Source organism: Myotis yumanensis, unplaced genomic scaffold (assembly GCF_028538775.1).
Source record: "Myotis yumanensis isolate MYYU_CA2020_CCGP unplaced genomic scaffold, mMyoYum1.0.hap1 SCAF_17, whole genome shotgun sequence".
In the NCBI taxonomy this organism is placed as follows: Eukaryota; Metazoa; Chordata; class Mammalia; order Chiroptera; family Vespertilionidae; genus Myotis; species Myotis yumanensis.
Window position 1 is genome coordinate 22,994,127 of NW_027223768.1, and position 23,344 is coordinate 23,017,470.

The 23,344-nt window shown below is 34.7% G+C and overlaps 1 protein-coding gene across 3 annotated transcripts in view; it reads left to right on the forward strand.

Moving 5' to 3' along the window:
- Positions 1–23,344, forward strand: part of XPR1 (xenotropic and polytropic retrovirus receptor 1) — a 106,505-nt gene that overhangs the window by 75,406 nt on the left and 7,755 nt on the right. For all 3 annotated transcript variants that reach the window (XM_070397192.1, XM_070397193.1, XM_070397194.1), the window contains exons 10-14: positions 1,266–1,437; positions 2,580–2,774; positions 12,457–12,623; positions 15,828–15,967; positions 21,435–21,656. In XM_070397192.1, coding sequence (XP_070253293.1) covers positions 1,266–1,437; positions 2,580–2,774; positions 12,457–12,623; positions 15,828–15,967; positions 21,435–21,656 — 896 coding nt within the window. The remainder of the gene's footprint in view (positions 1–1,265; positions 1,438–2,579; positions 2,775–12,456; positions 12,624–15,827; positions 15,968–21,434; positions 21,657–23,344) is intronic.

Genomic DNA, 23,344 nt, shown 5'->3' on the forward strand with positions numbered 1-23,344 from the left:
GATTCATGCATGACAAGTTACTCTTATTAGCAGAATGATTCCCCATTGAGTAGTCATTTATCTATACATCTGCTATGTACTAATAAATGAGGACTTGTTGATGGAATAGGTTGGCAATGGTAATATAATAAGAAGAAATAATAGAATAAAATGTACTATCAGAAGCATTAAAATACAGAAGGAAGCATTGTGATTTGTTATATTTGTAATAATTGTTACCAAGAAAATTTTTATAGATAATTTTAATATTAATTGACCTGTCAACTTACTTAAATTCAAATCTGAGAAAACTTACTCTTAGACTTATTTCTAGCAGATTTACAAGAATGTTTCCACCCTAGTTATATTTCTCTGATATAGCTATTTTTAAAGCCTCATCCTAACATAAAATTACAGTCATCACCATGACATTAGTGAAATGAAAGTGACTTTGGTTAGAGAAGAAGGCATGCTTCAAACAATGAGATGCACCATCTTTCCCTTTCTATCGATACTTCATAGGCAAAGGAGAGCTTCGTGTTCATTTAGCAAAGTTCCCATTCCAGCTAAGATGGGAGAATATTCCAGAAATAATCATAACACATGGATCTCCTGCAAAATTTACCTTAGAGCCTAATGTTAGACATTCTATCAGTGCTTCTACCTTCTGCCACTCTCTGCTTTCGACTTCAACTCTTCACTATCTCTCTGCTCTCTATTTTCTAACTGTAGCTATTCTTGCCCTCCCAGCTTTATTTCCTTTCTTTGTTATGCATTCAACTCATTCCCTTCACTTCTAATTCTCAACCTTGCCACTGTTGCCAGGTCCCTGTGTTTGTGATTGGTTCATTGGTTTCCATTTTATCAGCTAAAGCAGTGGTTCTCAACCTTCCTAATGCCACGACCCTTTAATACAGTTCCTCATATTGTGGTGACCCCCAACCATAAAATTATTTTCGTTGCTACTTCATAACTGTAATTTTACTACTGTTATGAATCGTAATGTAAATATCTGATATGCAGGATGTATTTTCATTGTTACAAATTGAACATAATTAAAGCATAGTGATTAATCACAAAAGCAATATGTAATTATATATGTGTTTTCCAATGGTCTTAGGCGAGCCCTGTGAAAGGGTCGTTCAACCCCCAAAGGGGTCGCGACCCACAGGTTGAGAACCGCTGAGCTAAAGTAATCATGTTGGGTGGTCACACCTGAATTAGAGAAATTTAATATGAATTTTCTTATTTCTCTGTGTTTCAATTTTTTTTCCCCTTTCTCCCAGTTTCGAGTATTTACAGCCCCCTTCCATAAGGTAGGCTTTGCTGATTTCTGGCTGGCTGATCAGCTGAACAGCCTGTCAGTGATACTGATGGACCTGGAATATATGATCTGCTTCTACAGTTTTGAGCTCAAATGGGATGAAAGTGGGGGCCTATTGCCAAATAATTCAAAAGGTAGAGTATGAATGCACATCCACACTACTGAACTGCCAGAGTACACCAAGAAATATTGGGAATGATAACGAAGACATTTAAGATCATTGTGAAAACTCATCCAATAATGTTACAAACTTAATGAAATGTACTTGGCACTTTTTTAGCAATCTCTTTATCTGATATACTTTGGCTCTTAAATTATGTTATGATTTTAGCCATTCATTTGCCAAGAGATTTACAACTTACACTTAAAGAATTCTAAAACTTAAAAAAAAAAAGTCCTAGTACGTTGGTACTTATATCACAGATGCTTTAGTGTCAACAATTGCCATCATGGTATTGCTTTTTTTAATAATAAAAAAAAATTTATTATTTAGAATTGGATCGAGTGCTTTGAGATAGTCATTAGTCTATTTTTTTTTTTTTTTTTTTACTGGGAATCTTGTTTTTCTTCTGGCTCTTTTTCCCACTCTTAGTTTATACCAAGAGTTCAAGTTATTAAGGAATTTTGCCTTAATAACAAACACCAAATTTAGATAGCTTATGTACCATCTGACTAACAAAAATTAATGAAGCCAGTGCCAACACATTTTCATTGATTGCCAGTAGATGACAACTGTATTGTAGGTTGATCACATCCCCAGAATTTGAAGAAAAATTGATTTATCAATTCCTTCTCATTTACTAATACAAACTTTGCTCTTAGTTTTAAAAAAAGAGTACAGGTGCATGAATAACCTATAGTAGATATATTATAATGGTTTGGAGTTCATGAAATTAACTGGAGTCATCAGTGATATTTGTATGTTTTCCAGGTGTTTGAGATACAGAGCTAATTTTTTTTTCTCTTTGACTAATATAATCAACTTCTAATTTTATTATGGTTTTACCACACTCCAAAGAAAGTGATTCCAGAAGAGATAGTCAGAAACCTGTGAGGGTGGGTTTTCCCACTAGGTCCTTCCTAAGTATTTTACCTTCTCTCCTAGGATTCCTTACCACTAAAAAGTTTGATACTAAAGTAGTTGCAAAGAAGAAAGTGATTCTGAAACCCAGGCTCTTTGCTTTCATGGACTTGCTAGTGGTTATAGCATATGACTAAGTGATGTGAACAGGTTATTTTTTTTATTGTAATCTTTTCTTCTTTGAAATCTTCACAGACCTAGTAATTTGCCACAAATATACATATGGTGTTCGGGCCATTGTTCAGTGCATTCCTGCTTGGCTTCGCTTCATCCAGTGCCTACGCCGATACCGAGACACAAAAAGGGCCTTTCCTCATTTAGTTAATGCTGGGAAATACTCTACAACCTTCTTCATGGTGACATTTGCAGCTCTTTACAGCACTCACAAAGGTATTGTATGACTGACTCTGAAGAGATTTTTAAAAAACCTTATTTTTACTACTTGAATCTGTTCCTTCCTCTGCATGCTTTTCCAGTTGTGTTTTTTTACACTGAAGTTCTAGTCCCCACAGCTATACAAATTTGTTCTTGAACATAATTTTAGTCTCATTCCAATATTTACTAACAAGTACCATTAAAAAGGATCAAAGTCATCTGGAATAGAAGGATTTGTGATAACATTTGAAATCCTGAATTATGTTTAATGGGTTCAGTCTATATGAACACCTTTGGTTTTCATTTGTTTTTTTAGGCTTGTTCATTACTGAGGTTGGGAAATGCTAGGTGGAAAAGAGTCCCTCTGGCAATCATGTATATTTTTAATCACTTTCCTTCACCAAGTTGTAAGGAGTGTTTCCAGCCCATTTAACTGCAAATTGAGTTCTCTGATCTCTCTAGTTTCCTATCTCCATGGCAACCAGTTATTACTTGAGACTGCTCTTCTGTTGGGAGGAGAAAAAAACTTTTAGTTCTGAGCCACATGCAGTCACGGCTTTTGAATTTTTAACCTTTTTTGAAGAACAGTCTATCAAAGATCTTGCTTCCTTTTACTAAAATGTATTCTTCCTTTGTCTATTTAAATAAGTATCAGCCCACCCTTAGAGCCTGCATTCTCTCATCAATTGATGGTAAAGAAATGTTACTAATTGAAATTATTACCATTCTTTTTAAATAGTTTGATAAATTTTTTTGGTAAAATTTTTTCAGTGATTTTTTTTTTTTTTGAGACACTGTATTTTAGGAGCCTTAGTGTTTTAGAATTGCTACTTATCTAAAGTGTGTCTTATGGTAATGAAAGATTAGAGTGGTGTTTTTTGTTTTTTGTAAGGCTTGCAATTTGGTCCCTAGAACACTTTATGTCATAGTTACACTTAAAAAAAAGTTTTTAAAAAAATATATTTTTATTGATTTTAGAGAAAGGAAGGAAGAGGGATTGAGATATAGAAACTTTGATTCCATCTGCTGCCTCCTGCATGCCCCCTATTGGGAATTGAGCCTGCAACCCAGGCATGTGCCCTAACTGGGAATCGAACCTGTGACCTCCTGGTTCATGGGCCAACATTCAACCACTGAGCCACACCAGTCGAGTAACATACTTCCAGTTTTTGCAGTAGATTCTGTGATTACAGTCCTATTGATAATGCAGCCAATAACCTTTACTACTGTGTAGGCTCTCTTGTTAGATGAGAATCTTAAATTTTAGCTCTTGATGAGGAATGCTATTACTCAGTTCAGGCATGCATCATGATTTAGTTTTTACTAGAGGTTATTACTAGAGAATTTGTAAATCAGGCAACTAATTTGATAAGTAGTACTGTATAACTCAAGAACCCTTTACTTTTCTCCCATTCTGGATAAAAATAGTCCTGATACCATTTATTAAGAAACTGAAAAACTGAATTCCTTAAATTTGCAAACACTCTAAATCTAAAAACCTAAGGCTAGAAACAGTAGTTTGGATAGTATGATGGTCTTCAGACTTTCTTTGCTCATGTACCCCTTCAAATAATTTTTTAAACTATAATTTTATTTTATTATTTTAAATAATTATTATTTAAACTATATTACTTCTTGGATATTTTTAAGTTTACACCTGAAATTTTTTATCTTAAGTTTAAATAATAACAAAAAAAATGTAGTTTCCAGTGTACTTTTAAAACAAAACTGCTAAGTGTTTCTATTAAATGTATCCAAGTATTTTAAATATAGAAGCATAATACTTACCATGACTTCTTTTTTTAAATGAAGCAACTCTTTAAATAGTTAGAAATTTTATATCTGTTTCCCACTGAACTTTAATGTAATATATTTTTATGTTTTAATGAATTTTGTCTGACATGTATATAGAAGTTAAATTTTTTTCTTCCTCTTTTATAATTTTCATTGCCCTGATTATTATCTATAGTTGATCAAAATAACATTATAAATGTATTACAAATTTTAAGGATTGTTACACATAAAATCTCTATGAGAGAAATTTATATTACTTATTACTATTGCATTTTTCAGTTTTTATATAAGTAAACTCTGAGAAACTTTGTTAACATAGGTATACACATGAGAATGAAAGTTTTGTTGTTACAATATCAGTGTTTTTTAACAAATCCTGAGTTTTATGACCAAAAAAATTGCATATTAGGTATATCATCAATAACTATTTTTAGTGATCTCTCAAAGATTTTTTGTTGAAAATAAACTGAATAAAGTAAGGAATTGAACATAAACTGAATAAAAAAGGATTTTCTAACTAGTCACTAGAGTCATTCACTTTCTGTTTCTGGACAGTATACTAAAAAGTTTGAGTAGGATCAGTCATATGATATTTAATTTTAGAGGCTCCCTGGTTAGCCAGACATACTCAAGATCAATTAGGAAAATAAAAATATTATTAATTTCAGTAATGTTTGTCAATGCAGCATTTTTTTATTAATTACTTTTAAATGTATTTTTGAAAACAAGCCTTGGAATTGCAGGTTCTACTCATCCAATTTATGGAGAATATCTGCCATATACTACTACCCTAATTAGAAAACCAGTTGGCCCTATCAGAAAAAGTTCTGACTTAAAATGAGCATATTTAGATATACTCCTGTGTAAACATCTCACTTCTCAGTTCTAAGTTGGGTGGGTAGGTGGTGCATAGAGAGAGAGGTTGAGCAAGCACCATTTAATATTATTGAGAATATGCTATGAGTCAGGTTGTGCTAGGCACTAAAAATAGAGCTACAAACAAAACAAATTCTTGCCCTTAAGAATTTATAATCTAGTAGGAGAAATAATGAAGTGAAAGGATAAATTGGTTGCACGACAATGTGATTGTACGTAAAACTTCTGAACTGCACACCTTAGAAATGGTTAAGATGGTAAATTTTATGCTTATGTATTTTTTACCATGATAACAATAATTTTTTAAAAGACATTAAAATAAAGGGTAAAGAGATAAGCAAGGTAACTGAACAGCCTACAATACAGCACAAGTCCCTAACCCAGCCTTTAGGCTTCAGGATGGGAAGTACAGAGCCGACTTCCCAGAGGTTAAGCTATATCCTTTTGTTTATATTGAATTAAGGAGGATTTCAGTTATTCCATTATGTGTTTTGCCCAAGGCCATGTAATTTGTGAGTGTTGGAAGTATTTCTGTTCATCTTTGGCCTAAGGCTGTTTGTTTTTTTCTCTCCCCAGACAAAACCACACCTTTAAAGTATAAATAATAATGTCTATTTCAGGGGTCCTCAAACTTTTTAAACAGGGGGCCAGTTCACTGTCCCTCAGACCATTGGAGGGCCGGACTATAGTTTAAAAAAAAAACTATGAACAAATTCCTATGCACACTGCACATATCTTATTTTGAAGTAAAAAAAAACAAAACGGGACCAAATACAATACTTGTATTTTCATGTGGCCTGCAGGCCGTAGTTTGAGGACCCCTGGTTTGGTGTACTTAACCATTTGTAAGGATTAAATAAGGTGGTAATTCACTTGAAATCACTTTATGTACTCTAAGTTGCTACATAATTGGAATTTATCATTAAATGAAATACAGTTATCTTTGTTGTATAAAGCTGGCATATGTGTGTCAAGTCTTTCTAAAAGAAACCCTTATGATCACCTTGGGTGGGGGGCTTGTATGGGGCAAGTATCAATTAGGAATGTATTTGGCTTTTTGTACAAGTAACACATGTTTACTCACTGAACTTGATTCACATGCCCCAGTCAAATTTTTTTTTAAACACAAGCATTTTTTAGACAGGCCATTGGTTACATATCTTAATCATATCCCTAAATTTAAAGAAAAACACTTTTTGTAGTTGCTACATATTAAATATTTATATCACTACTTTTTTTTCCTCCCCCAAAAAAGCCTAAAACAGAGGGGGGAAATTTGAAAAGACAACTCAGAGGGACCAATGACAGAAAATTTAACATTGAGTGATGATCAAAAGTAGCATTTGAATTCTGTTGTTTTTTTGGGCAGTATTCTAAGAGAAAAGGCATGAGAAAACATAAATTTTGGAAATAATTACTGGGCCAAACGAATAGAATCTGAATGGTTAATGAGGTAGATCTTTTTTCTATTGTGTATGCGCTATTATTGCAAAGGATAAGTTTTATGATGAGGAAAGGGTAGAAGATGGTGAAGTAACCTTGTTCAAACTGTGAGTCTTTTCAGAGAACTAGCCCACAGGAGGCACCATAGTAACAGCATCAGGGAGTTTTTAAGATATTTTTCAAAGACATGTCTTAGTTTGCCCTAGCCTGTTTGGCTCAGTGGATAGGTCGTGGGTTTGATTCCAGTCAAGGTCATGTAAATTTGTAGGTCGATCCCCAGCCCCAGTCAGGGCACATGTGGGAACAATCAGTCGATGTGTCTCTCTCACATCGATGTTTTTCTTTCTCTCTATTTCTTCTCCTCCCTTCCACTCTCTCTAAAAATCAATAGGAAAATATCCTCAGGTGAAGATGGACTACAGCACCAAAAAAGATATGTCTTAGTTTATCTGCATAATTTGTAAAAGCAGAGGCACAAACATGAACTCTGTACCTAGAATAATTTTTTAAAACTTGAGGAAGGTGGTTTAGGCCCATTTTAGGGAGTCTGTGTATGATAATATTGCAGGTAGCCCTCACTTGTTGCAGTAAGAAGGAAACACATTTTAAACATTTCAGTATATTTTCTTTTCCATCATTGATTTTAGAAGCAAAGGTTTAGCCAAGCAAAGATTTAGTTAGCAGCCAATCTCCATATTTTAAGAATTCACATTTTATTACAAGCCTAAATCTGATGCCAACTCCTACAAGTTCTTGTTGGATTTGGGATTGGAAGAGTGTTTTAAATGGTTTTTGTGTGTCCTTGAGGTTTTTTGGCTTTGGCAAGGAAAAGCCTGTGGGAGGTACAATAATAGAAAAGGCCATTGTGTTGTCATTTCTACCCCGTTGATGGGGAGAGAGTGCTTCATTAGATTTTCTGCTTTTCATTTACAGTTTCTGATATTCTAAAGTATTCATACATTCGTAGTGTATTTTACTCTTTGTTCTCCAAATATGAAGAAGAAAAAGCTTCTTTTAAAAATACTTCATATTTTACTTTAAATTTTATTGGAAGAGTATGCTAACAAGCATTTGCTATTACACTTTACAAATACTTGGGGAAAACAGTCTTTGCCGACTTAACAGCTGAGTTCATTTATGTTTGCTTGTTGTTTTCTAGTGCCCAGGTCCCTTCTAGATCCCTTCATGTTTAATATTCTGGAAGGGGAGCTGTGCTCCCTAATAAGGATTCCTCAGCAGTAGTTCAGTGCCTTCAGTGCAAATAGTCGTTTCATTGTTTGAGTGAGCACAAATAGTCCTGAAGTGCTTCCTCTCTGGGTATGGCCAGTTGGTTACTCTATTTCTACCTTGAATAATGGGCCACTATGCCTGAGTTTCCAAATTTTAGTCTTATTATACATAAAATAGAAACACTCATTTTAAAAATATTCTCTAGGGAAACTTTTATTCTATTTTTTAAAAGACATACAAATCATTTGGGTAAATGTTCTTATTTTTGGCTTATTACTGAAAGTATCTCAAATTTTTAATGTCTGTCTGGCCTGCCCTGACAATAAATATAATGGTCACCTGAGAAGGGGTAATACATATGACCATATGTATTAACTAAGATCACCTGAAGATTAGGGAAGTATCTATATCCATTAATTTTCAGAGAGCCATATTATTTTCATAATTTAGTGGTTTGATTAGTTGGGCAATAAGAATAGAACTAAGATTTGTTGGATGTCAAGCTCATTCATAACTCAGCTTACCTATATATCTTTGGGCTTTGAAAATGGTGTTCGTTTTCTTATTTAATTTCAAATTACAAACTAATAAGCTATTACCAAAGTAGAAAGGTTTGGGTTGAAAATAATACTATTCACTTTCTCTTCACACATTGCCAATTTTTTTACTTTTAAAATATCCACCCTGAAGTATGGTTTAGGGTGACTTCCATGTGTAATTTTTCTGATTTCTATCTTAGCACTTTTCCTGGCAGATTATTTTGCTTTACCCTTCCTATGATGGCTGTGGGTACAAAACTCTAAGAACCTTATTTTTCTTTGTTTTAGATTCAGTAGATGTCATTACCATAAATATGTCTAGTGTGAATTATGCTTCTAACATGGCAGGTGTGTAATAGAAGCTCAGGGGTAGAATAGCAATGACTTGATTTTCTGTGATTCTGAACATCATTAAAGTAGGCTACCAAAGTTAGCCAAGAGAGAATTAGATATAATTGCTTGCCTAAAGTGATAATATTTTTCCAGTACATCTCCTGAATACCAATGAAGGCAGATGATTTCAGGGGGGACGCACTCCTCATTTGGGAGATGGGAAAGATCAAATAAGGGTAATAATTAAAAAGAGACCAGTTCTTATCCTAGCATATGTAGATCAGGTGTATGTTAATCATTGTTTGAAGAAGTTCATAAGATAAAACATTACTTATTACAAAATACTTTGTTAAAATATTTGTGTTTTTTTAAAGTAAGTCCTTGTGTATATTTCATAGAAATTTTATAGAAATAATATAGTCTTAGAAAGGAGGGAGGCATTTGACTCACTGTACCATTTTAAGGATTATACTCTAAGGATAGGGCTTATATTTAAAAATCTAAGAGAAATTAAAGAAAATTAGCACATTGCTTTTACATTTCCCCAATAATCTCCTTTTATACAATAATTTGAACTCAGTGATTTCAGTAATTAGGAAAGAAAATCAGCTTTCATGAATAAGACTTGATATTACTTATACTTATTTGAGAAATGCTCATTTTGTTACTCCTTGATGCATGTATCTTTTACTGTATTCTCAATTCATTACTTTTTCTAGCAAACAAAATTGTTGTGTAAAGTAAATGAGATATTATATGTAAAACACTTGGCACATGGTAAGCGTTCAATTAAAAAAAGTTGCAAATACTGTATTATAATTTACAACTAAATTGCTTGTCTTAATCTCTTTGTATTGATCTGGTTTTGAAAATATGAGAAGAGCGTGAATTTTGTTACATTGCTAAGTTTGCTTTATTCTTTGCAAACCATAGTAGATGAGTTATAGGATTTTTTAAAAATGCAACCATGATGCTAATAATTGAATTACATTACTAAGCTAGACCTCTCTATCAATAGAATGAGGTAAACAGGTATGTCAGAACACATCCAACTACACCTAAATAATAATAATAATAAAAAAGTTTTGTTAGGCCTTTAAGTTGATGATTAATATTACACAATGTTGTAGTATAAATATTCAACCCAATTTGCTTTTGGTGAAAAAAGTTTTTGTGGAAGTAATTTAAACCTGAAAATGTATTTTTTTTTAATCCAAGTTTGTTCACTAGAATCACTTGTGGGCTATTTTAAAAAATATTTGTTTCTTTTTCCTACCACTGACTTCCCAGGAGAAACTGATAGTTTGTGCTGCTGTATATTTAGTAAAGCAGCTCTCTGGTGGGAGTGGGTGGAGGCGCCACTTATATGCAGTGCTTGCTAATTTCCATGGTATAAATACTTCCACCATAGCCAGTTTCAAGCTATTAAGATGATAACATTGAATGTTGAGAAAAGATATATAACGTTGTATAGTGTTCCCATCATATAGATAAACTAAATATATAACCTAAAAATAATAATAGCAAAATTTAGTAAGATGATTAGGAAGTGACGAACTTTGAGTTTTTATTACCTTTGTTTTTAATATAACTAATTGCAAGTTTATGTAATTTAATTTTTAATAATGACTGTGTTTACCAACCAAACTTAGAAAGTTTTTGAAAATTAACAATTGGTTCTCATGAGCTGGTACAAACTGACTATACAACACTGGAGCTCTGAGATATCTGTGTGTGTGTGTTTTAACCAACTAACGAATTCTGATGCAAGCATCCTGCCAAACAGCTATTTTTCTAAAATATAGTTCTGATCCTAAGGTCCAAAAAGGCATTCCATAGTTAGATACAAAATATCTTTTCCTGCCTCATTTCAAGTCATACCCATCTTCTACACCAGTGGTTCTCAACCTTCCGGCCCTTTAAATACAGTTCTCATGTTGTGACCCAACCATAAAATTATTTTCATTGCTACTTCATAACTATAATGTTGCTACTGTTCTGAATCGTAATGTAAATATCTAATATGCAGGATGGTCTTAGGCGACCCCTGTGAAAGGGTCGTTCGACCGCCAAAGGAGTCGCGACCCACAGATTGAGAACCGCTGCCCTACACCTTCTGTGTTTCACCCACACTAGGTTTAGATTATTTGCAGCTTCTCAAACACACCTTGCACTTTCATTATCTTCCTTTAGCCTTGAATGGCCTTGCCTCATCTGCCTGACTTTTGCAGTACTATTTATTTATCCTTCTAGAAATAACTCAAATGCTACTTCCTCTGATTTCCTACGGTTGGAAACATTCCAATTCTCCTTGATGTTCTCATAGTACTTTGTTTATAATTCATTTTGAGCTCAAATTTATCATCAGTAACAAATGGTTGTTTCACTTACTAGATTATAAATGGCCAAAGAGTGTCTTTGAATCATATTGTACTTAACACTTTAATACCTAAAAATGATTAATAAACATTTATTTACTTTAATAGAAAGGATTGTAGATAGTGCATTATACATTATTTACTTTCTATGCCTTTGCGAAACTAACCAAAATTTAAACTTTTTGAATTTGATGCTTTGTCTCTTTTCCCCTGATGATTCAGGACCATACTACTAGTTATATGCCTATATCCTGCACCTAAAGAACACAAATAATACCATGATGACTCTCGAACTTAACAGATAATTTCATTAGAGAACATATGAAGCACTTAAGACTAAAAAAAGACTAAATTGTATAACTATTTTTGCAAATTATTTTTATTATTCGGATTTAGTGCACTTTATATTATTTTCAGCATAAAGCCAAAAGTTACTTTATGGTATTCCCAGCATAAAGTCACATTGGGCCTTTGTATCAGTAAATACCTCTGTAAGAAGCAAAATATGATTTGCTTTGTGGCTTGAAAGAAATTTGCTTGTATACATGTTAAGAATAAATTTCTCATCAGTTGGTTACTTTCTGGTATTTTATCTAGAAAATTATCTCATTGTTATCACAATAAGTATGGACAAGATCTAAGTGTATGAAGGTAATATTATTCTAATATTATTCTAAAAACAATCCAAGAAATTTTTTGACGCAAATGCAGTGCATTCCTTGTTAAGTGGTATGTCATAAATTTTTTCATCTTTGACCCTAAGCTGCCACCTGATGGCAAAAATTAAAATAACATCTTTTGTAATATTAGAAACCTCCATTGCAATTATTTAGATTTTTATGTATTTGACATAGAACCTCCAAAATTCCAAATGCACGTTTGTACAAAGTTTATGACTCTTACAAGTCTTTGATGATTACTTTTTGGACTTCAGGAAAATCAGATTTTTTAATTTAACCTTTGTGCAACAATAATCCTACTAGGAGGATTTGTTTAAAATCTTACATCCTTTATGGAGCTGTATAAAGAATCCATTCTTTAGTTTTATTTAATGAAGAATTTACTTGAATCGAGTAATTTTTCCTTTCCCTTTTCTTTCTTCAGAACAAGGTCACTCAGACACCAGGGTATTCTTTTACCTGTGGATTGTCTTTTATATCATCAGTTCCTGCTATACTCTCATCTGGGATCTGAAGATGGACTGGGGTCTCTTTGATAAGAATGCAGGAGAAAACACCTTTCTTCGGGAAGAGATTGTATACCCCCAAAAAGTATGTACAATGTTTGTGTTTGTTTAAGAAAACAAACAAACAAAACCTCAGGTGTACCACCAGCTAAATCCCATGCAATATATACCAAATCCCAACCTAATGTAATTATAAAAAAAGCTGTTGACTAAAAAATACTGATTTGGTTATCAAAAATGTATCAAGGTGTTTACTATATGCTAAGCACTGTAAAAAAATGAAAACAGTAAAATTCTGGTTTTCAAAGAGGCCATGGACTATATTATAAACAAATAAGTAAACAGATTGCAATACCATGTAATAAAGACTAAAATAGAGGAACAAATAGCTTACTATAATTTATGATTTATTTTTGAGCATGCAATTCCCTCCACTCAAATGCCCTCTCTCCCCTTTGTCTGCCTACCAAACTCCTGTTCCTCCCTTTTAAAAGTCAGTTTTAGTTTTATTTTCTCTAAGAAGCCTTTCTTTACTTCTCTAAGCATATTTAGCTATTCATCCTAATCCCACTTTATGCTATACAAACTTCACTGTAGCAGTTATCACATTGTATTTTTGGTTAAGTATCCATATCCCTCACTGCTCTGCATAGTTCCTGGTATATAGTAGACTTAATGTTTGTGGAATGAATGTATAAATACTTGACTGACAGTACTGTGAAAGCACAGGAAAGGGAGTGCCTGAGTGCTTGGTGCATCAAGAAAGTTTCTTTTATTTATTTCAACCAACCTTTGTTAAGGTGCCAATTCAACCTGAAATATATGGATAATTCCTCAGGAATTATTTTAGGGTTTACCTGTGTATGAATGAAAATGTGAGAGGCTGAATTAAAAAATCAAAAGATCAAGAGTATCTTTACTCAGATATTGAAAAGGAATTAAACAATGAACTGGGAATTCTTATAAGTGAATTCTAATCCAAGCTCACTCTCTAACTAGCTATATAACTTTTAGGCAACCAGACTGCAGTGTATTATCTTCTGTAAGGCAGAGTGTTATTCTAGGTCAGTGATGGCGAACCTTTTGAGCTCGGCGTGTCAGCATTTTGAAAAACCCTAACTTAACTCTGGTGCCGTGTCACATATAGAAATTTTTTGATATTTGCAACCATAGTAAAACAAAGATTTATATTTTTGATATTTATTTTATATATTTAAATGCCATTTAACAAAGAAAAATCAAAAAAATGAGTTCACGTGTCACCTCTGACACGCGTGTCATAGGTTCGCCATCACTGCTCTAGGTCAGTGGTCGGCAAACTGCGACTCTCGAGCCACACGCAGCTCTTTGGCGTCTTGAGTGTGGCTCTTCCACAAAATATCACATGCAGGTGCGCATGTACAGTGCGATTGAAACTTCGTGGCCCATGTGCAGAAGTCGGTATTTTGTGAAAGAGCCACACTCAAGGGGCCAAAGAGCCACATGTGGCTCGTGAGCTGCAGTTTGCCGACCACTGCAGGTTATCTCTTGATCTTTTCCTAATTCTAAAATTCTGTGATGAGGAGGGAAGTATAGATTAGGTCACTAATACTTTATACTATGTCAAAATGTCACCAGTACCTCAAAATGGTACTTTGAAAAGTGTGTGAATGTGTAATATTCAGTTGGGAATAGGGAAGGCTGTTTTCAAGTGTGAGAATTTAAGATAAATGTTAGGAGAGTGGCTATAAAAATGATGATATGTAGTGTAACCAGATAAGCAAATGAAGGCAGAAGAGGAAATATTTGTTGACACTGATCTTTTTTTTATGTAAGCTGTAGCAATAATTCCAAGGTGCAAACTTAGACTATAGGACCAAGATGTTAGACATATCTCCATAAATCTCCTTTGAAAAGAAAATCAGTAATGGTAAGCACAAGTCAGAGAGCAGACATGAGCTCAGGTAAAAATGGTCCTATGTTGCCCACCAAATGAATGTGGCCTTATTGCTCCTTCTATTGTTCTTACCTTACTGAGAGATAGAATAATACATTTATTTATTATGCTGATTGCATAGATGAACTGTTTGTCTCTTTATGTAAATGTTAATCCATTCCTCCTTTTAAATAGTTATAACTTACTGGTTTCTATGTAATAAAATTAGTTAATAGAATCTTTCAATCAGTTTATTATTACATATTTTCATGACCCTAGAAAATAAAATATATGCTTTCCTACATAATAATTTGCAAATTTGCCACATCTCTTTCAATTTTAAAACGGTAAATTTTGAATTTATTCATTCTACTTGAAAAGGGAAGAAACTATTTGTGGAGACCAGTGGAGCTTCATTTAAAAATTAAGAACATGGCTCTGAACCTTAAAATCAGTTCCTAGGGATTAATAGTGAATAATATTGAGCACCACACCCAGTCCCAGGAAGCACTTTGTTCTTTAAAGAGCTAATTATTCAGATAGTGAATAATGAGTGAATCCATGAATTATGGTTCTGGTCTTTTGGCAGTGTGTGCAGACTTCTGTAGCTAAAACTGGACTCCTTATTACTGGGTACTAGTACCTGGAACAGTTGGTTAGTCGAGTGCTGTTTTCCTCATGTAAAAATGGAACATTATTTAACTTCAGCCATGTTTGTGAAATCCAAGCCTACTTTCATCTTTTTCAAATATAGGGTAAAGCAATTTGAAAATGAAAGTGCATACCCTGGCTGGTGTGACTTGGTTGGTTGGAGCATCATCCCATACACCAAAAATTGGCAGGTTTGAGTCCCAGTCAGGGCACATACCCAGATTGTGGGCCCCTGTAGGAGACAACCAGCCGGTTTCTCTCATAGATGTTTCTCTGTCTCTCCCTCTCCCTCCCTTCTTTTCTCTAAAATCAATTAAAAAAAAAATAAGAAGAAGAAAGTACAAATAGCACAGTTAACAAATTTAAATCTTTTCGAATAGCTATTGTGTCATTAGCATATCAAGTACATATTAGAATGTCATCTCATTCAGATTGAGGATCTCATCTGGCTTCTATTCCTGGGGTCCAGAAGAGAGCCTGGTATACAATATGGGAATGAAAATATATTTGTTAAATGATTACTGAAATTCAGTTAAATTTCATTTTGGATATTGCACCCTTTAAGAAAAGAAATTAAATTTGTGAAATCTTTTAAAAATATAAAATAGAATAAAACTCTTTTTCTTCTTGAACCTGTGCTTGTTGGTAAGGTGTATGTGATAGGTGTGCTTATTTGTGAGAAACATGATGGTAGGTATACTCAATTTGCTTATTATTTCTCAGGCCTATTACTACTGTGCCATCATAGAGGATGTGATACTGCGCTTTGCTTGGACTATTCAACTCTCAGTTACCTCCATGACTACATTGCCTCATATTGGGGACATCATAGCTACTGTCTTTGCTCCCCTTGAGGTATTCCGGTAAGCAAACTACTGAAAAGTTTATCAAGGATTCTTTGTATGTAAGAGATGTCCGAATTAACATTTATTAAAACTTATACTTGAAAAGCTTAAATTTTACAAATTTTCTCAATGTTATCAGCCTCCAAGTTGGAAAATTCTATAGGACTAAGATTAATTTTTACAAAGTTAAATAACTATTGATGATGACATACAAGCTTTTTTAGAATTGGGCTCTACTGGAAGAGTCATGAGTAACATTTGGAAAGTAAAAAGCCTTAGAAATTAAAATGAAAATCCTTTGAGAATCAGTTTTTGCAATTTGTCAGTCTTGGTTATTCAGCCCAATTTTCTCATTGGAAACAAAAAATGCTGGATAATATATTAAATCTTCCTAAAAACATCAATGATCTAACAAGATAGCCCCAAATCTAAGTGAAAACAGGCACCCCAGTATAAGCAGAGCACCAAAGCCAATTTTGCATTAAAGAAATTTGCCGAATTAGAGATTTGAGATTCAGTTGTGATATAGATAGCCAGTTCAAATGTGTATATGCCTAAAAACATAGCTTAAAAATATGACATTTTTAAAAAGTAGAAATAGGTGAATTTATCATTGTAGAGGAAGATTTTAACATACTTTTCTCAGTAATAAACAAGTAGTCAGTTAACCAACTTAACCTAATTGACATATGCAGAACACTGCATATAACAAATACTAAATATACATTATTTTACATGCATGTAGAACATTTAACAAAATTAACCATATGCTGGGGCATAAAGGAAATTTTAAAGGAGTAAAGTCACAAAAGATAATTGAAAATTCCCAAATATTTAGAAATTAAGCAGTACATGTTTAATGGGTCAAAGTGGAAATTGCAGTGGAAATTTAGAAAAATATCTTGAACAGAATGAAGTTGAAAATATGACAAAAGAAAATGTGGACTGCAGCTAAAGCCATGCTTAGAAGCTCATGTGTAGCCTTAAATGTATGTATTAGAAAAGCATACAGCTCAAAAACTTAGAAAAATTTAAAAACAGAAAATCAAACCCAAAAGAAAGTAGAAGGAAGTATAAAAAGTAGAAAATAAACATTCAATAGAAAAAAATTAAGAAAGCCAGAGTTCTTTAAAAAGAACTGGTTTGGCTCGGTGGATAGAGCATTGGCCTGCAGACTGAAGGGGGTCCCAGGTTCGATGCCATTCAAGGGCACATGCCCAGATTGTGGGCTCAATCTCCAGTAGAGGGCGTGCAGGAGGCAGCCAATCAATGATTCACTCTCATCATTGATGTTTCTATCTCTCCTGCTCCCTTCCTCTCTAATCAATAAAAAATATGTAATAAAAAAAGACTAATAAAATTGACAAAGTGTCTAAACGTGACTGATCAAGCAAAAAAAAGCAAGCACAAATTACAAATGTCAAAAATACTAAAGATTTTTTTAAAAGCACAAAACGATATTGAGTAATTTTATACCAATGGACTTTAAAATATAAATGAAATAGACAAATTCCTCAAAAAGCACAATTTACCAAAACCAATTTAAAAAGAAATAGAAAATTAGATAGGCTTATATCTATTATAGAAATTAAATTCATATTAAAATCTTCCCCACAAAGAAAACTACAGGCCCAGTAAATTCTTCCAAATATATGAGTAGGAAATATTATCAGTTTTACAGGAAATTCTTCCATGGAAAAGAGGCAATAAAAGGAGCACTTCCAAGTTCACTTTATGCAGCCATGATGACTTTGATATCTAAACCTACAAGGACATTTTCAAGAAAGACCAATCTATCTCATATACAGAGATTCAGAAATCCTGAATATTACCTAATGAATCCAACAATATATACAAAGGATAATACATCACAACCAAGTTAGGTTCATTCTAAGAATGTAAGACTTAATATTTAGAATCATTTAACATTTAAAAATCAGTCTGTGTAACACCACACTAACAGAGTAAAGAGGGAAAACCCTCAATATATGTAGAAAGTGTCATTGAAATAAGTCAATACCTGTTTATGAGAAAAACAGATTATAAAAAACAAACAAAACCATATTTAATGGTAAAACACTGTAAGCTCTCCCTTGAGATCAGAAATGAGTATGCCTATTGTCACCATTTAACATTATACATATAAGTATATAGCTAGTGCAGTGAGGCTGAGAGGTATAAGGATTAGAAAGGGAAAAATATAACTATAATTATTTACCAGTGACATGATTGCATATGTAGAAAATCCAAAAAAATGTATAAATATGCTATTAAAATTAATATAGCGGTGTCCCTGAATACAAGGTTGATATAAATGTAAATTAGTGGTGTTCTATAAAAACGGTCACAAACAACTAGAAAATGAAAAATTTAAAAACCATACAATTTGAATAGCATCAGAATATATCAAATATCTAGGAATAAATGTAATGAAAGATATATGTGTGTGAAAATGGAAAAGCCAGTTCTATAATTTATATGGAAATACTAAGAATCAAGAATATCCAAGAACATCCTGAAAAGAATGAAGTTAAAGGACTTATACTCTCAAACATCAAGACTTATTATATAGTTACAGTAATTGAGACAATGTCTGGTGTTGGTGAAAGAATAGACAGTGTCCACTGGAACAGAATAGAAAGTCCCAGGAACATCCACACATGCATTGACACTACCTAATTTATGATAAAGGTGGCTAAATAACAGTGGGAAAAAACAGCTTTTGTAATAATGATATCGAGTCAACTAGATCCATATGGGACGGGGGGAATGAATCTCAACTCCTACAGCAGACTATATACAAATACAGTCAAATATGCTGAAAGAAAATACTGCCTATCTAGAACTCTACCTAGTGAAAATACCTTGCATAAATGGAGGTGAAATAAAGGCATTTTTAGACCAGGTATATAATATTCCTCTGAGTCAGGATGGCCTGATAAAATAAGATAGAACCTAGAAACAAAGGTAAACCTGAAAGATAAAGATTGAATCTGGAAACAGTGTATTTGCTGCTGTCAGTGCTTTCTCTAAACCATTTGTCAGCATTTCTTCACCTTCCTAAATGTCTAGGTGTTCATCACTACCAAGATCTCCCCCACCCACTTCTTTCTCTTTCATGTATGCGGCTTTATAAATTAAATTTTTTAGTTAAAAAAAAAAAGCTCACTTTTTCATTCTTGACTATTTTATTTTTTTAAAAGATTTTTTGCTTAATACAATCAGATTGTTCTATCAACCATTTAAAGCAAAAGCAAAAAACCTCCTTTGAATCTACTTTCCTCCTCCAACTGCCCATTTTTTGCTCTCCTTTAGACCAAAATAAGAGATGTCTGTGCTTGCTGTTTCTTTCACTCCTCCCCTAGACGCCCTTTAATTCAACTCAATTCTTTTCCCCCCAGTACTCATACTGAATCACTTTTTAAAATAATCAATATATATAAAAGCCTAAGCACATCATCGTGACTGGTCAACAGGTCGTTCTGTTACAACGGAACGACCAAAACAACCTGTCGACCAGTCGCTATGATGTGCACTGACCACCAGGGGGAAGATGCTCAATGCAGGAGCTGCTCCCTGGTGGTCAGTGTGCTCCCACAGCCAACCTCCTGTGGCCCATCCCATCCCTGCTGGCAGGCCAACCACCCGCAGTCCCTCCCCCCGGCTGGCTAGCCCCCTCCCCCCAATAGGCCCCGATCGAAGGGCTGGCCGGCCAACCTCCCAGGGTCCCTCCCCCCGGCCGACCAGCCCCCGATAGGCTTCAATTGCTGGCCAGGCCAAGGGACCCCACCCATGCATGAATTTGTGCACCAGGCCTCTAGTCTATAATAATAGCAAGCACTTAAGTATTGCCTATTATGTACCTGGCACTGTTCCAAGCCCTTTACATATGTTAACTTACTGAATCCTCACAATAATTTTATGAAGTAAGTATTGTTACTGTCCATTTTACTGGCAACATTGAAGCATAGGTTAAATAACTCATGCAAACATTATGCCTAGGAAGTGGTGGAGCCATGATTAGAATCTAGGCCGTCTCCCAGAACCTATGCTCCTGGAACATACGGCCTTTCTACTTTGCTAAATCCAAAAGTCCAGGAGAGATGGTCAGTACTCTACTTATTTTACATCTCAGCAAAGTACTTTCTTCACTTGATTTCTCAGAAAATACACTCTTCTGTCTCACTAGCTATTCCCTCTCAACTCCTTTACTGGTTCTTCCCCTTCCTGAATTATAAATGCTGGAGTGCTCCAGGGTTTAATCCTCTGCCCTTGTCTCTCCTCCACTTATATTATTCCTAAGCCCATTCCTAAGTATTTACAAAAGGAAATACTCTCCTTTTGTTATCTCCAGCCCTGACTCTCCCTTGAACTGCAGACTTATGTCCACCAGGTACTGAATTTCCCCCTTGGACACCTAATGGCTCTAGCCCAGCAGTAGCCAATCGGTGATCCACGGGCTACTGGTGGTCTCTGAGGTCCGAAAGGTTTGCGACTGCTGTTCTAGCCTAATAGGGACAATCTGGATCTCTTATAAATGGTGTTACCATTTCCTGAGACCAAAAAAATGAAACCCTCACATCCCAGTAAGTTTTGTAGCTCCATCTTCATAAATCCTACTGCCTGCTTCTCATCGCTTTAGTCCAAGTCTCCATCTCTCCTGGACTACTGCAATAGCTTCTAACTGGTCTTCCTTCAGCTGTTCTTACCTCTCTCTGATCTGTTCACAGTGTAGCAAATAGAATGATATTTTAAAAAACAAACAAACACACAAATCACATCATTCTTCTGCTCAGAACTCTCCTTGTTTTCTATTCCCCTTAAAATCTAAACTCTTTACTATGATATATAAGACCCTCTGTGGGTCAGGCCCTTTTCTACCTTGCCAATTTCATCTCCTGCCATTTTACCCCCCCTATTCCACTCCAGCCTCGCTGACCACTTTCTGTTCCAGCACACCAAAGGCCTTTCTAACTTGGAGCCTTTTACTTTCCATTTCCTCTGTCTAGGACACTTTTCTTCAGGATTTTCCTGACTTGCTTCCTTGCATCATTCCAGTTTCTGCTAGATGCCATCTCTTCAGAGAAGCGTGCTCTATCTCCTTGCCAGCTTTAGTTTCTTTAGCGCACTTACCATTAGCTGATTATGATGTCTCTGCCACTAGAAGTCACACCCCACAAGGGCAGAGGCTTAGTCTGTCACGTTCACTGCCTTTTCCTGTCATGTTGTAGGCACCCAATAAATATATGTTCAATAAAGTGGAAGAATGAGTACTCTGAAACTGGATTCCATGTCCCTTCCCTTTGCCTATTTCATTCTTACTCTCCTACCCCCCTTATCATGACATCTTTTTCTATTTTATTTTAATGTTCTAGCCCTTAGTTCCTTGTTTTTTGCTTCTATGAATAGACACTTGATATACTGGAAGGTTTACAGGTTATAGCAGTGTGTTTACATTTCAATTTGCCTACTCTATTTTGCTAAGGCGATTTGTGTGGAACTTCTTCCGTCTGGAGAATGAACATCTGAATAACTGTGGTGAATTCCGTGCTGTGCGGGACATCTCTGTGGCCCCTCTGAATGCAGATGATCAGACACTTCTAGAGCAGATGATGGACCAGGATGATGGAGTACGAAACCGCCAGAAGAACCGGTCGTGGAAGAACAGCCAGAGCATAACCCTGCGCCGGCCTCGCCTCGCTTCTCAGTACGTATGGCTTCTGCTTCTGTGAGACGAATTTCCTTCAGGTTTTAAGCACTGGTTAATATTTAAATTAATAAGTTATCAGGGTGAATCAAATGAAATTGCTGGCATTCAACCATTTTTACCTGCAAAAAACAGCAATCATAACAATTTCATAGGATCTAACCTATAGCATGTCTTAATGAGTGCATAGAATAAAATGGCATTAATACATTAATTAATGCCCACTAATTTGGTGTTAAAATTACACGGGAGAAAATTTGTTGGAGAATAATTTATGACTCTTCAGTATGTTTTGTGTACAAATAATTTTCAAGTTACAAACTAGGAATCCTGGTTTTGCTCTTGCCATCTATGTAACCTTGGCCAAATTACTGAATTTATCTATACTAACTCCTATTTGTAAATTGGGAATAATATGGTCCCCCCTCATAGGGTTGCTGAGTGGATTAAATTTGTTGTGACATGGGATTTTGACCAGTTTCCTCACGGAAAGAGCTTAATAAATAAAAGCTATTTTATTTTCCTACAGTAGTATATACAATAGTATATTTTATCAGTGTGTTGTTAAAAATAACAATAAATGTAGGATATAATTTGGCTACGTTTGAAATTTAGAGGTAGTACATATTGCAATGGATTGGAATGAAAGAGGGGACTTAAAGTTGAGCATAACCAATTTTCTAAAGGATAAGGGAATGTTTGAATAGGGCAGAGGCACAGTAAAGACATAAGGCTGGAAATGAGGGGGAGGAAAAACCATGTGACTAGAACTATTTTTCAAAAATATTTTTTTATTGATTTCAGAGAGGAAGGGAGAGAGAAAGATTGAGCCCACAAGTCGGGCATGTGCCCTTGACCAGAATCGAACCTGGGACCCTTCAGTCCACAGGCCGACACTCTATTCACTGGGTCAAACTGGCTAGGGCAGGAGATGTTTTAAAAGGCAGCAAAAATAAATAAAAATAGGAGGTCATAGTGATAACCTATAAATAGTGGGGAGAAGAGTAGAAATTGCCCAAGTTTTAGATAGAATTTGAAAACTCTGAAGAGAAAAAATGTAGAGAAAAGAATAGAGCAAAGAACTGAGTCTTAGGGGACAAATGCAGGCAAGAGAAAAAAATAAGTGAAAAGGGCAGAAAAGGAATGGTCAGGGTCAGTAGGAAGAACTTCAAAACAAAGCATGATCAAGGAAGCAGACTTTTGAAGAAGCAGGAGAAGGAGGTATAGGGTTGGTGGGGTCTCCTAGATAAATGCCACAAAGGACTGGAAGACAATGCTGTAGGGATTATCTCATTGAGTTCCTAAATTTGAAAATCTAATCCTTGTTAGTTGCCAGCAGAGGGCAATCTAAACATACACTATTTCTGTCTCAAAAATAAGGAAGCTCTTTGGCAATAGATTATGTTCAACTTCAGGTGTTCATGGGAAAATACTGGAATACTAGATTGCAACCAGAGGAAGATTTTTAGAACAATGGAGTAGGTTCTGTTGAAGGAGAGAGCAGTGGATCTAAAATAAGATCTGAATTTGAGTGCTTTGTGACAGTTGCAACCTCTAACAACACAACTTAAGGTATTGATAGAAGACACAGATGATGAAGCTAACACTTGAATCCTCTGAAGTCTAGATGAACATCCTTGGTTTTCCTACAATTCTTTCCTCTACAATTCTTTCCTCGACCAACGCAA